This window comes from Trachurus japonicus, chromosome 10, assembly GCF_045865225.1.
Source record: "Trachurus japonicus isolate A0001 chromosome 10, Traja_1.0".
Lineage (NCBI taxonomy): Eukaryota > Metazoa > Chordata > Actinopteri > Carangiformes > Carangidae > Trachurus > Trachurus japonicus.
The window spans coordinates 4,433,876-4,449,783 of NC_140916.1; the positions used below are offsets into that span (position 1 = coordinate 4,433,876).

The 15,908-nt window shown below is 39.3% G+C and overlaps 1 protein-coding gene across 4 annotated transcripts in view; it reads right to left on the reverse strand.

The window, feature by feature from the left end:
• LOC146979273 (transcription factor COE3) overlaps window positions 1-15,908 on the reverse strand; it is a 170,596-nt gene that overhangs the window by 110,792 nt on the left and 43,896 nt on the right. For 3 of the 4 annotated variants that reach the window (XM_085788985.1, XM_085788983.1, XM_085788984.1), the window contains exon 5: window positions 3,644-3,717. The exons of the other annotated variant lie outside the window; for it this stretch is intronic. In XM_085788985.1, coding sequence (XP_085645111.1) covers window positions 3,644-3,717 — 74 coding nt within the window. The remainder of the gene's footprint in view (window positions 1-3,643; window positions 3,718-15,908) is intronic. 4 annotated transcript variants of the gene reach the window in all.

Consider the following 15,908-nt stretch of genomic DNA (forward strand, 5'->3'; position numbering starts at 1 on the left):
TCCGGGCGCTATCACACACACACACACACACACTATCACACACACAGCGAGGGCCCTTCAAAGGCTCCCAGAGGACGGACCAGCAGCAGCAGCGCGGCGGTGGCGGTGGCGGCCGGCGCTCGGATCACAGGGTCCAGATAACACCGATCAGACCAGGGCTCGCTTTCAAAGACCAAGTGTTGTAATTACCCGAAGGCCTGGAACGCCTCGTCGCGGCGGCGGCAGCGGGAGCAGCCAGGCCTGGTGGTTCTGTCCTGCCCCCCCCTCCTCCCCCTCTCCTCCCCCTCCTCACTGCAAAAACTCAAAATCTTTTTTCATATCAAATCATATTTGTCTCATTTCTTGTCAAAATGTCTCATTTCTAGTCAAAATTAATCTCTTTCCACTTAAAATAAGACTCACCTAAAAATGAACTTGTTTTTAGATCATTTTCACTTGTTTCAAACTAATTTTCACTTGAAATAAGTAGAAAAATCTGCCAGTGAAAGCAAGTTTTTTGTGCTTGTAATAAGAAAGAAAAACTTGCTCCACTATCAGATTTTTCTACTTATTTCAAGTGAAAATCTGCTTGAAAGAAGTAAAAAAAAGTGTATAAAAACAAGCTGCTTTTAATGTGATGAGTCTTATTTTAGGTAGAATGAGATTAGTTTTGACTGGAAATAAGACAAATATTCTTGGTAAGATTTTGAGTTTTTACAGTGCTCCCCCCTCCCTCCCTGACGGCGAGCGGAGCGGCGGCAGCAGGCGTCTCTCAGCGTCGCCCCGAGCTCCGGCAGCCAGCGAGGGAGCGCGGTGGCGGCGAGGCGAGGCGAGGCGAGCGGCCCGGAGCTGGCCCGCCTCCGGGAGCCCGCTGGCAACGCCGCCATGCCAACCTGGCTACCACCGCCGCCGCCGCTGAGCTGAGCCTGCTCACTGGGCTGTGATTGGTAGTTTTGGAAAGAAGCTGAGTCCCATTTAAAACTGGTTAATGTGCCACAGTGAGACAATAGAGAGGTCACACACACACATGTGCACACACATACACATACAGACACACACACACACACTGACACACTGACACAGAGTTTGATTGTTTATATTGATCAGTTAATTGATCCGTTCTATCGGTTGTTACACTGCAAAAACTCAAAATCTTTCTGAGAATATTTGTCATATTTCTTGTCAAAATGTCTCATTTCTAGTCAAAACTAACCACTTTCCACTTAAAATAAGACTCATCACCTAAAAATTAACTTGTTTTCAGATCATTTTCACTTGTTTCAAACTAATTTTCACTTGAAATAAGTAGAAAAATCTGCCAGAGAAAGCAAGTTTTTTGTGCTTGTAATAAGAAAGAAAAACTTGCCCGGCTATCAGATTATTTTAAGTGAAAATCTGCTTGAAAGAAGTAAAAAGTGTCTAAAAACAAGCTACTTTTTATGTGATGAGTCTTATTTTAAGAATGAGATTTGTTTTGATCAGAAATAAGACAAATATTCTTGGTAAGATTTTGAGTTTTTGCAGTGTATGGTTCTGAATTAATTTAATCGTTGTGATAATTAACTGATTCATGACTGTAACCATGACGATGTGGTGTCAGGTGGACCTGAATCTGGTCCAGGTCCAGTGGTGTCCCTCCACCTGCACACACACACACACACTTGGAGAGGCTCCGCCCCCTGTGGCGCTGAGGGAGCTGAGGTCACCGGGGACGGAGCGGAGGTGGAAACAGTTTGATCCCTCGTTCATTAACCAGTGGAAAGAAGCTCATCAGCTCCATCCATCACATAATGACACACACCGCAGCACTGGGGACGACATCCCATAATATAGGGAGGAGAAGGAGGAGGAAGAGGAAGAAGAAGAGGAGGAGGAAGAAGAACAACGGGAAGAGGAAGAGGAGGAAGAAGAGGAGGAAGAAGAGGAGGAGGAAGAATAACAACGGGAAAAGGAAGAGGAGGAAGAAGAGGAGGAAGAAGAAAACGAGGAGAAGGAAGAGGAAAAAGAAGAGGAGGAGTTCAGGCTCCAGGTCTGGTTCAGACTAACACAGTCTAACCAGTATAACCAGTATGAACCAGTAAAAACCAGTTGACTGCACACATACACCAGTAAACCCTGTAGAGAACCAGCTGAACCAGTTTCCTGTTCCCTGAACCAGCACCAGGTCAACTCCACTTACTAAACCAGTTCAACCACTTAGGCTACTAAACCAGTCACTAAACCAGTTACCAAACCAATTACTAAACCAGTTACTAAACCAATTACTAAACCAGTTACTAAACCAGTTACCAAACCAATTACTAAACCAGTTACTAAACCAGTTACCAAACCAATTACTAAACCAGTTACTAAACCAGTTACCAAACCAATTACAAAATCAGTTACTAAACCAATTACTAAACCAATTACTAAACCAGTTACTAAACCAATTACTAAACCAGTTACTAAACCGGTTACTAAACCAGTTCAACCACTTACTAAACCAGTTACTAAACCAGTAACCAAACCAGTTACTAAACCAATTACTAAACCAGTTACTAAACCGGTTACTAAACCAGTTCAACCACTTACTAAACCAGTTACTAAACCAGTTCAACCAGTTACTAAACCTGTTACTAAACCGGTTACTAAACCAGTTCAACCACTTACTAAACCAGTTACTAAACCAGTTCAACCACTTACTAAACCTGTTACTAAACCAGTTACTGAACCAGATCAACCACTTACTAAACCAGTTACTAAACCAGTTCAACCAGTTATTAAACCAGTTCAACTCCAGTTACTAAACCAGTTCAACCAGAACGGAACCAATTTAACCAGTTACTAAACCAATTACTAAACCAGTTCAACCAGTTACTAAACCAGTTTAACCAGTTACTAAACCAATTACTAAACCAGTTCAACAAGTTACTAAACCAATGGGCTTTATGCACAGCTCCACTACTTCCTGAAATAAGCCAGCTCCTTTGTGTGTCTGACCTCACAACAATGGTCAGACACACCTGGATTAATCAGTTGGTCCAATAATGTAAGACAGGAAATAAAGGAGCTTCAGAAATTTCAGGAAGTAGTGGAGCTGTGCATAAAGCCCATTACTAAACCACTTCAACCAGTTACTAAACCAGTTACAAAACCAGGTCAACTCCAGTAACTAAACCGGTTACTAAACCAATTACTAAACCAGTTTAAATCAGTTCAACCAGAACTGAACCAGTTCACCTCCGCCAGTCGACATGTGAACACATGAACCAGACATGTACTGTGTGTATGTGTAGTATTTTTATCCTTCTCTTCAGTCTGAACCAGTGAAACCATTAACTCCAGACGAGCAGGGCAGCAGACGTGTTGATTGGTGTTATGAACGACAAACCAACAGCTGCTCTTTTCTCTCATAAACACACACACACACACACAAACACACACACATACACAAGACAACAAAAACACATGGGCGTTGCCATGGTAACTTGTGTGATTTTGGGGGATTTTACACTCTGATCCTGTTCAGACAGTAAAATCTGATTCAGAGAGAGAGATGGAGTCGTTTCTACCATGAACACATCACTGTTGTTGTTGTTGTTGTTGCTGTTGTTGTTTTATAAGATACAAAACAACACACACACGCAGACAGACAGACACACACAGGTGAGCCAGGTGTGTTTACCTGCACATGATCTCGTGGGTGAGCAGGACCCGACACATCTCTGGGTTCTTGTCTTGGCCTTCGTACAGGATCGGCTGCAGAGAGAGAGAGAGACACGGTGAGTTCACTGACCGGCTCATAGCGTAGGACAGACATGGTGAGTTTACACATGAACCCAGTAAAACTGAACTGGTTTGTCTCCACATTACTATGGTTTGTGTTCACATTAAACTGGTTTGTCTCCACATTACTATGGTTTGTGTTCACATTAAACTGGTTTGTCTTCACATTACTATGGTTTGTCTTCACATTAAGCTGGTTTGTCTTCACATTACTATGGTTTGTCTTCACATTAAACTGGTTTGTCTTCACATTAAATTGGTTTGTCTTCACATTACTATGGTTTGTCTTCACATTGCTATGATTTGTCTTCAGATTAAACTGGTTTGTCTTCACATTACTATGGTTTGTCTTCACATTGAACTTGTTTGTCTTCACATTAAACTGGTTTGTCTTCACATTACTATGGTTTGTCTTCACATTACTATGGTTTGTCTTCACATTAAACTGGTTTGTCTTCACATTACTATGGTTTGTCTTCACATCACTATGGTTTGTCTTCACATTAAACTGGTTTGTGTTCACATTAAACTGGTTTGTCTTCACATTCAGCTGGTTTGTCTTCACATTAAACTGGTTTGTCTTCACATTACTATGGTTTGTGTTCACATTACTATGGTTTGTGTTCACATTAAACTGGTTTGTCTTCACATTCAGCTGGTTTGTCTTCACATTACTATGGTTTGTCTTCGCATTACGATGGTCTGTCTTCACATTACTATCACATTAAACTGGTTTGTCTTCACATTACTATGGTTTGTGTTCACATTACTATGGTTTGTGTTCACATTAAACTGGTTTGTCTTCACATTAAACTGGTTTGTCTCTACATTAAACTGGTTTGCCTTCACATTAAATTAGTTTGTCTTCACATTAAACTGGTTTGTCTCTACATTAAACCGGTCTGTCTTCATATTAAACTGGTTTGTCTTTACACTGAACTGGTTTGTCTCTACATTAAACCGGTCTGTCTTCATATTAAACTGGTTTGTCTTTACACTGAACTGGTTTGTGTCCATATGAACGACAGGTGTAAACTGGTTTGACCAGCTTCCTGCTCATTAATCCAGTCCTGTAGCAGTTTGCTGTGACTGGGAACCAGTTGACCCAGTTGTGTTGTAGTTAATGGGTTCAGGTTGATTGATGAGCCGAGCTAACGAAGCAGCTGATTCGCTGCTGACGTCTTCAGGTAGCTGCTTTTATTTTGTCAGACACGGCTTTCCAACCACTTCCTCCACTCCCCCTCCTCCCCCCCACCTCCTCCTCCCACCACCTCCCACCAACTCCCCTTTTGGTGGTCTCTCAGCCTCCTCCGGCCTTCCCAGAATTCCCTGCCAGATGGCGGGCGTCGCCCCAGGATGAAGCCCCCCCCTCCTCCTCCCCTTCCTCCCCCCCACCGAGCTGTCATGTCAGCGTCCGGATGACGGATGACCGCTGAGAGGAGGGAGGTGTGTGTGTCTGTGTGTGTGTGTGGTTTCTGTAATACCCTGGTGGTTGTAAATGAACTCCAGTAAGAGAGTGAGAGTGTGTGTGTGTGTGTGTGTGTGTGTGTTGTGTGTGTGTGTGTTGTGTGTGTGTGTGTGTGTGTGTGTGTGTGTGTGTGTGTGTGTGTGTGTGTGTGTGTGTGTGTCCTCTCCCCCCTTTTCCCCTTTTCCTGCGATGACCTACCACTACCTCATCCACCTTTATAGTCAAAACAGACCTCCACCCTGCACACACACACTTACTTTCTCACACACACACACTTACACACACACAGACACACACACTAACACACACACACACACACACCCCTGGGGGACAATACTTTTAGGATAACGACCACTTCTGCATTATTGATCCTGATCCTGGCTCTGTTCCTGTTCCTCTGGATTAAAATGCTCCAGTTTGACCAGGAGGGATGTGGATTACATCAGGGACACACACATCTACACACATCTACACACATCTACACACACACATCTACAGACACACATCTAAAGTTGGTGGTCAATATTTATACATCATCATTCCTGATGCAACAATCTGTGTCTGTGTGTGTGTCTGTGTGTGTGCTCCACCTCTTCTTTTCCAACTTGAAGAGATTTTTATTTTTCGGTCGTCGTCGTGTTGTGGACGGACGGTTTTTAAAAAGTCCAGATGTTTGTGGACGTTTGTCTCGTCTTCACGTCTCTAAAGGTTTCAGTTTGTTTCTCATCAGGACATGAATGAAACCTGTGATAGGACACACACCAGGTTTCTGTGTGTGTGTGTTTAATGTGTTGTTTTGATTTTTGTGATTTTGTTATTATTAATAAGAAGAAGAATATAAATCAATCAGGACTCAGTTTGTCTGTCTTGTAATGAGCATTTTATTAATATCATATTATTATAATATAAGCCTGTGAATATTCTCATTTGTCCAGGTCATAGTTATCTCAAGGAAATTTAAATCAACAACAGGACTTGGTTATTTGTCTAGGAAGACGTTTCACCTCACATCCAAGAGGCTTCATCAGTTCATGTTCACATCTGACGAGGGTGGGACTGTCCTATATTATATTATAATAATATTATTATAATATTATATAGCCTATAATATTATTAGTAGTAGTGGTAGTTTATTCGATCTTTTACACAAAATTGTTTACAGTTGAGCATCAATCACAGTCAGTCAACCTTCCATAAAACCATAATTCATTCAACTCGTTCATAAATAGATAGAAAAGCTGCAGGCTGAAGCTATCTAGCTTATAAATGCCTAGGCTACCCTTTAATTCAATATTCCATTAAATCCATTAGAGCTCTTCATGGTTTCAGAGTCATAGAAAGAAACAAGTATCCAATAATTAACAAATGAAGCCAAAAAATAAAGGAAGGAAATAATTTAACAGCATTACAGTTGCAATCAACACCCAATTGATCAATCCAGTTTATAGCTTTCTATCATACTATGTTTTAATCTATTTTTAAATTGTGTTATGTTTTTGCATTGTTTGAGATCCTCTGTCAGGCTATTCCACAGTTTTACTCCCGCCACAGAGATACACATGCTTTTTAATGTAGCATTTATTTATTCTTTATTCATTATAATATTATAATATAGGCCTAATATTAATAATTTAAAAAAATACACAGAGACAAATTCAAAAATGTTTGTTGTTTTAATTTTCCTCCTGTTTCATTGTTTCTGTCACTAATATATTCATTAATTAATATTATAAGAGTGTTTATTATAATTGTTATTATTATTATTACTACAGTCATTGAACAGTGTCTGCTCTGAGCCCCCCCTCCGGCCCCTAACGACAGCGACTCATCGATCGAGGGCGTCCAGCCGACCTGTCTGTCAGTCTGACTGTCGACCAATCAGGAGGTGATGAACACCCTGTGTGTGTGTGGGTGGGGGTGGGGGGGGGGTCATGGAGGAGGAGGTGTCAGGATTATTGTCTCCAGTGTGCCGTCGCTGTGCCACATTAGGGCCTATTGATCGGCTGACGCTTTGTCGGGAGCCGCTGGTTCATCGATCGGTGACATGTCGAACCAGCAGGGTGTGTGTGTCTGTGTGTCTGTGTGTGTGTGTGTGTGTGTGTGTGTGTGCACTGTTGTTCCTATCTAAGAGGGGACATCGGCGTCGTTACACATTCACCAACAGGGGACCAAGCAGCCAACAGGGGACTTTTTTTAGGTCCCCTGTTGGACATGCTTTAAATCAACTTAAAATCATGTGAAAAAACCTTCTGGTTAATTTTTTTAACTTTAGCCAAGAGGGGACCTGAGTGTGTGTGTGTGTAAAATACCATATTCAGCAGTGCCCCGGCAGGCTGGAGCAGGGGTTTTAACGACTCATTCACACACGTCGTTTCTTACACTCCTCCATAGTGTGAACGACTTGCAGCCCCGGCAGCCTTTCAGACTGTAGAGAGGCTATCAAACAGGCTATTTAGTGAACAAACCAGTACCTTGAAATATAATTTGTTATTCTTTGTAACAAAATATAAAGGTTCCGTTTTCAAGGATGTCTTAAATTTAAACTCAACACTGTATTAGGTATAATAGAAATTTTTAAATATTGAAAAAATTGATCACCCATAACAAAATTTTAAATAAAATGGTCATTTAGATCATTTCTGTTGAATTCTGATTAAACATTAAAAATAATTGACCTTGCTATTGTTGCTTGTCCAGTTTTTTTAAGCACAGGGTTTCAATTTTACAATGTACATGTGTTCTCAATCTGTATTTATAGCAATTATTAGTTGACTTACATTGCAGAAAAAGGTCCACACTTGGTTTATATGGAATGACAGGGGTCCACTGTTGGTTGATGCATAATGACACATGATCCCTCTTAGTTAGCATGGAGTGACATACACACTCCATCATGTATGAATAAGAAAGAAATAAGGAAAAGTGATAGTTTTTAAGAGAAATTTTTCATCAAAACTGAACACAAACATTTCTAATAAAGTAGCACCAATAATGTTGTAATTATTTTTTAAATGTTGGGTGTACTACTGCAACACACATTTCTACAGTCTATTCATTTGTTAATAGAGGGTTTTAGGATTTAGGGTAATCTTAATGTACTTACATCATAAATCTGTATTCATAAGGATGTATTTTATTTACTGTTTTATATTACCAGAAAACTCAATGGCAACCTATGATGATATATTATGTACAAGTAAACCATCAAAGAGTAACTGATATTAAAGTATTGGCACGGCAATTTGTTATCTTTGGGGAAAATACAGAGGGTTTGGGAGAACATCAGTTTGTCAGAGATACAAGGGAGAGGATTAATCTCACAAAGTCCCTATGTTAAAACTATTGCAGTCACATTTCTACAGTCTATTAATTTTTCACTATACTGGTGTTTTATACTACTTAACTGCATTGTTGTCATGGGAAAATACTTAAACTACTCACAGTTTGACATGGCCTGATGGCTCAGAGCCACAAAAAGTTACTTTTTGGCCACGTACATCTCATATAGATGAAGCCCTGTTGGGGCCACCTATGGTCAGACTTTTACTTTTTAAATGCATGTGATTTCAATTAATCCTTTAATGTATTTGCGTCATAAATCTGTATAGGAATTATTCGTTGATTTACGTTTTAGAAAAAGGTCCACACTTGGTTTATATGGAATGACAGGGGTCCACTGTTGGTTGGTGCATAATGATACAAGTGCCCACTTAGTTAGCATGGAGTGAAATACACACTCCATCATGTATGAATAAGAAAGAAATGAGCAAAAGTGATCATCCGTAAGAGAAATTTTTCATCAAAACTTAACACAAACATTTCTAATAAAGTAGCTCAGATAAATACAGTGGGGCCAGGCCGTTAAGTGCTTTAAAAACAAACATTAAAAGTTTAAAATCAATTCTGTAAGGGACAGGGAGCCAGTGAAGGGAGTTAAGAACAGGAGTAATGTGCTCACGTCTATTAGTGTTAGTTAAAAGACGGGCAGCAGCGTTTTGGACAAGTTGGAGGCGACTGAGCGAAGACTGGGAGACGCCAACATAAAGTGCATTGCAATAGTCCAATCTAGAACTGATTACTGCATCACTTTTGCTTATATCTTTCTTATTCATACATGATGGAGTGTGCATTTCACTCTACTTACTTACATTCAAAACAGACTGACTGAAACATGGGTACATGCAACATAGAGTCACAGAGCATTTTTATGAGCTACCATTCTCTGCCAGAAATGTTGTCTGGGAACAACATCTTACTTAACATGGCAGAGAGATACAAGGGATACAAGGGATAAGGCATTGTGTGGATGGAATAACCCCAAATAGCTCAATGTTGAACTGCAGCAACACAAATAAAAAAAGTTAACAGTGGTGTGGACCGTGTCTGAGGAATATAGTTCTTGCTGTGTCCTAATTGTCCTTTACAAGGCTTTGTAAGGCTTTGCATGTGTTTTTATATTTATGCGTTCCTTTGTTTTCCCTTGATTTTCTAAATACCTTTTAATGAGTAGTTTAACAGGGGGGGTTTTGGGGTTATTCGTCCACACACTGACATATTCCCTGTATCCATGACAATCTGATGAATCCTAATTTCTTATTCCATGTTAATTGTTGTTCTCAGACAGCATTACTACTAGCAGACAATGGTAGCTCATATAAAGGCCCTGTCACAGAATATTATAACAGGTAATTACACACCTTCACAAAAACTCATCAAAGAACTGACAATTCTTTAGACAAAATGGAATATTGCTGGTACACCCACTCTTTACAGTTGCCACAGAAGTTGAGTCACCAAAGGCCATAGGTGCGTAGGTAGCACATGGCCAACCTAAGACCTGGGAATACCTGTGTCTCAGTTGGTCTGATTTGGATAAAGATATTGGCTGAAAGAAGGTAGAAACTCTGAAGCCCAACCTGAAAATACCTAACGACCATCGTCAGCTACGACAAACCATCCCCCACACTGCCCACACTCGAGAACTGACACAGGTCATCTGGCACTCACTCCGCTCTCACTCCCATCACTCACTTCTCAGATCCCAGTTCAACAACTCTACCTTAAAGTTAGGATCTGTGAAATACATGAGTGCTGGCGACTTAACTACTTCAATGTAGAGGAATGTTTTGTGCCCACATCATAGACTGAAACTCCATTAAAAATGTTCAACTCCACTTAGAAAACTGTGTGTAAATGTAATGAAGTCACATTGCTTACTACAACATGCACAAGGTTATACCTAGATAATAAGGAATATACACACTTGTGTTTAGCTGGGTACTGAAACGAAAGGAAAATCATTAGGAAACAACCAAAATAGATAACAAAATTAAATACTTAAAAATATAAATAAATTAGATAATGTTTTACCATATTCTGAACACAATTAATTGAATTTGTTTATAATCCACTTCAGATGCTAATGATATAAGTAATATGGGATTGTTGAATGTACAATCCACATCCTGAAAGCAACCAGACCCATTTCTGCTGAGCACCAGTGTGAACTGAATACAGCTTTTATTGTGTACTTCCCACTTAATGTAAACTCTCTGATCCTGTGCCAATCCTGTACCTTTTGACAACTTTAAATTAGGTTTCAATTCATACACCAATTTCATCTATAGATGTGTATGACTATGTGATACAGTGTGTAATATACAGAAGGAAAAAAAACACAAATTTAGTTTTAGTTTTCATTTTTGTTGTGGACCAAACATATTCAGACAGGTATACATGAACTCCAGTAGAGCTAATAGTTTGGTAAGTAAAAATGTGTGTTGCAGTAGTTCAACAGTGGGTATTTTGGAGTTATTCCATCGACTATAGCTGATTTATCCCCTGTATCTCTGGAAATTTGATTAATCCTAATTTCAGACAACATTTCTACTGGCACACAATGGTAGATCATATAAAGGCTGACAAAATATTATACTGATCACAAGGCATCACACACCTTTACAGAACTCATCAAAGACTTGACAGGGTGGATTATTGCTGGGACACCCACTCTTTACAGTTGTCACAGAAGTCCATAGGTGTGTAGCACATGGCCAACCTAGGACTGGGGAATTCCATTGTCTGCTAGTCTGATTTGGATATAAGATCTTGGCTGAAGGATGTTAGTCTTTTCCAGGTTGCCCTTCAGAGTTGCTAACGACCATCGTCAGCTACAAGAAACCATCCCCCACACTGCCGACAGTCAAGGACTGACACAAGTCGTCTGGCACAGATTTAACAGCCCTCACTCACTTCTCAGAAGCCAGTTCCACATTTAGAGTGGAGAGGAGTGGAGGTAGAGTAAGCCTACCACACACATAAAGATAATCGGGTTGATTTTGCCCCGATTTTCCCCCTTCCGACCAAAGACAAAAATCGTCCAATTATCCAAAGGTTTTAAGATTATTTTATGAGATTCTCTTGTAGTGTGTGGTGTGTTAAGAGTCAAAATTCTCACAACAATCGCCTCCGAAAACGTTCGGCGCCGATAATCGTAAATATTGTGTTCAATATTTACAAATCAAAAGTCATCTTGCGTGTGGAAAGCTGGTGTTGTGCTGAGAAGTGCCTGCTTGCCAAGCTCTGCATGCTGCTAGCGGCAAGCCACTTCTCGACACAACACCGGCAATCCCACAGAGAGCACGGTGCAGCCCTGGCATTACATGAGGGTTCACACAGACATTCACGCATACACGGGAGATTTCCTGATAGCCGATAGCAAAGACGGTAGCGCTCATAGCCAGCAACAGCCAGCAATAGAGCAACCATGTTTAAACGATCATGTGACCGCCGCTCACAGCCGCTTTACTGCTCGGCGTCCGAAGCCACAGTCACACACAGATGGTATCCTTGTAAAGGCTGAAGTGTCCCGCTTTCATTTAAAAAAAATTACATTGCTCTCATTGTCCATTCCGGAAATAGACCCGAAAGAGTAGCTACAACAATACTGATCTCTTTCTGAGTTTTCTGACCGGAGGGTCAAGATTCTGAAAAATCTTAATGTGTGTGGTGAGCTGTGTTTGGAATATCACAGCACACCACACACAATACGATCAAAACTGTTCAATCACTGATTTTTTATCTTCATGTGTGGGGTCTTTCACAGATAAAAAAATGGTTGAAATTTAGAGAATCTTTATGTGTGTACCAGGATTTAAGATCTGTGAAATACATGAGTGTTGATGACTTCACTACTTCAATGTAGAGGAATGCTTTTGTGTCCACATCATAGACTGAAGTCTATGGGTGGGAATTGAGAACCGGTTCCTCTTCAGAACTGGTTCCCACGTGATCATTTCCTTGGGATTGTGTGTGTGCATGCTTATCGATTTTGCTTTTTTTCCTTTGCAAATGTGCATGTTTCTAACCCAAACAACACATGCCGTGTTCAGGTCAGAACGAAGGCAAACACGGCGTCGAGACAGAAGCGCTCTAAAGTGTCGGGGTAGATGTGATGTGACAAAAAATATTCAGATTTATAAAACAGTGCATACACACACTTGCAAGTAAAGTGCCTACAAGGCACATACATACTGTAGATAGTAAGGAATATACACACTTGTGTTTAGCTGGGTACTAAAACATCAAAAAATCATTAGGAAGCAACCCAAATGTGTAACAAATTAATCACTGAATCAGATTGCCATTCTACTATTTGTTTTCAAAATAAATTTGATTATAATTAGATTTATTGTATACCTCCCACTTAACTCATTGAGTGCCATTGACGTACATATACGTCAAACGCAGTTTTCTGCGGCTGGTAAATGGGGACGCTGTCGCCCACACTGTGAGTAATTTTGGGGCTTCTGGGATGTGTAGAACGAATGAGACTGTAGATCAGAGCAAGAAGTGAAGAGAAGGAGAAGACGAGTGCGATTGCTAACGGAGATAAAAAAGTTGGAAAAAGTTTCTATTTCTAGAGAAAACGACGCAGAGCCTGGAACAAGTGTAACGTGGAGCTGTGATGAAAAATTTCTCTTACGGATGATCACTTTTGCTTATTTCTTTCTTATTCATACATGATGGAGTGTGTATTTCACTTCATGCTAACTAAGTGGGCACTTGTATCATTATGCACCAACCAACAGTGGACCCCTGTCATTCCATATAAACCAAGTGTGGACCTTTTTTTTCTGCAATGCAAAACAATAAGTAAAATGCATCCCTATTAATATAGATTTAGAATGCAAGTACATTAAAATTGATTGAAACCATGTGCTGTTAAAAAGTAGAAGAGTGACAATAGGTGGCCACCACAGAGCTTCATCTATATGGGACATTAGGTGACTACAGAATAACACTTTGTGGCTCTGGGCCATCAGACCATGTTGAATCCTGAGTTTAGTTATTTAAAGTAGTTTTCCCATGACAACAATTGCAGTCAATGAGTATGAAACTTCAGTAAGTCAAAAAGTTGACAGAATGTAGAAAGGTGTGTTGCAGTGGTATATCATATTACTTAGTGAGATCCATCCTCTAGAAGAATTATCCCTTGTATCTCAGACAAACTGATGACCCCGCAGCGCCACCTTTATTTTCCATACATGTTTTATTTGTTGAGCCATAAATGTCAATAACTGAAATAATCCTTAAGTATCTTGATAGGTTGCCATTGAGTTTTCACAGTACATCCCATGTTTTAAAAAAACTACAATGACAACTTCACCAGTGCTACTTTAGTTTAAATATGTGTGTTTGCATTGTGTTTGTGCGTGTGTGTATTAATAGTTACAAATGTTTTGTATTAAAATTTAGATTAAAAATGTATCTTAAAACTTAGCACTTTCTCTCATTTCTGCTTATCCACCCATGCTGGAGTGTTGTATGTCGCTCCGTGCTATCTCAGTGGACTTGTGTCATTATGCCCCAACCAACAGTGGACCCCTGTCATTCCATATAAACCAAGTGTGGACCTTTTCTGTAATGTAAAACAGTAAATAAAATACATCCTCATAAATACAGATTCATGATGCAAGTACATTAAAATGACCTAAAACCCTGAGTTTTAATTCAAATATTTTTCCTATAACAACAATGCAGTCAGAGTATAAAACTCTTGTAGGGGAAAAATTAATAGACTGTAGATGTGTGTGTTGCAGTAGTGCACCCTACATTTAAAAATAATGACAACATTATTGGTGCTACTTTATTAGAAATGTTTGTGTTAAGTTTTGATGAAAAATTTCTCTTACGGATGATCACTTTTGCTTATTTCTTTCTTATTCATACATGATGGAGTGTGTATTTCACTTCATGCTAACTAAGTGGGCACTTGTATCATTATGCACCAACCAACAGTGGACCCCTGTCATTCCATATAAACCAAGTGTGACCTTTTTCTGTAATGTAAAACAGGAAATAAAATACATCCTCATAAATACAGATTCATGATGCAAGTACATTAAATGTGACCTAAAACCCTGAGTTTTAATTCAAATATTTTTCCTATAACAACAATGCAGTCAAGGAGTATAAAAACTCTTGTAGGGGAAAAATGAATAGACTGTAGAAATGTGTGTTGCAGTAGTGCACCCTACATTTAAAAATAATGACAACATTATTGGTGCTACTTTATTTAGAAATGTTTGTGTTAAGTTTTGATGAAAAACATTATCTTAAGAATGATCACTTTTGCTTATTTCTTTCTTATTCATACATATTCCATATTAATGTATTTCCTATTACTGTAATTGGTTGAAACCAGATGTATGGAGCATTTTGACTATTTAAAATTGAGATGATAGTAGGTCCCCTCTTGGACTGCTAAGAATGACAGAGGCAACACATTTATGGATGAGTAAAGACAGACAAGCAAATTATCTTTGTTAAGAAAAAAAGGAATTCATTAATTCATTCAATTTGTATTACAGAGACTTTAAAATAAGTAATGATAACTCTCAAGTTATATTATCCATTCTTGAAAGAAACTGAGAAAGTCATTGTTGTAAACAAAGACTCATTAGGTGAATGGGTCGTTAGGTGAATGAATGGGTGCAGACAGCTCCACTGCAGTATGTGGAGGTCCACTCTTTGATAGGTAAATGTCGCTCAGAGATCCAGTCCCCTCTTGGCAATTTCTTTAAAAATAATTAAAAGTCACATTTTCAGTAATATTATGGTAAAACACCTTAAAAGTCAATTTTATATTCCATTTTTGGTTTTTTCAAAATAAGCAGAAACATAAGACCCCTCTTGGCAGCTTGGCCTGACAGGTCCCCTCTTACCCCTATTGGTGTGTATGTGTGTGTGTGTGTGTGTGTGTGTGTGTGTGTTGTGTTGTGTGGTGTGTGTGTGTGTTGTGTGTGTGTGTGTGTGTGTGTTAATAAGGTGAATGAAGCAGGTTTCACTGAAAGAAAATGAATTTGAAAACATTAATCTTGAACTAAACTAAAAATGTATTTTTCTATTTTAAGATGAAACTGAAGTTTGACATTTTATCATAGGCTACTTGTAACATTAGAACTAAAAGTCTGTGTTTTTTTTACATGAACTGACTGTGATGTCACACCGTGATGTCACACCCACTCATATTTAGTAAAAAAAAAAAAAAAAAAAAGAAGAAAATGGATTCTATAAACATAGAAATAGAAATATCAGAAATATAAATCATCAAGATGAAGGAAAAACAAACTCAGAAACCAATAAGTTTTAATGAGAATCAGTTTGAAACCTGCAGATTTGATCCATCGTCATC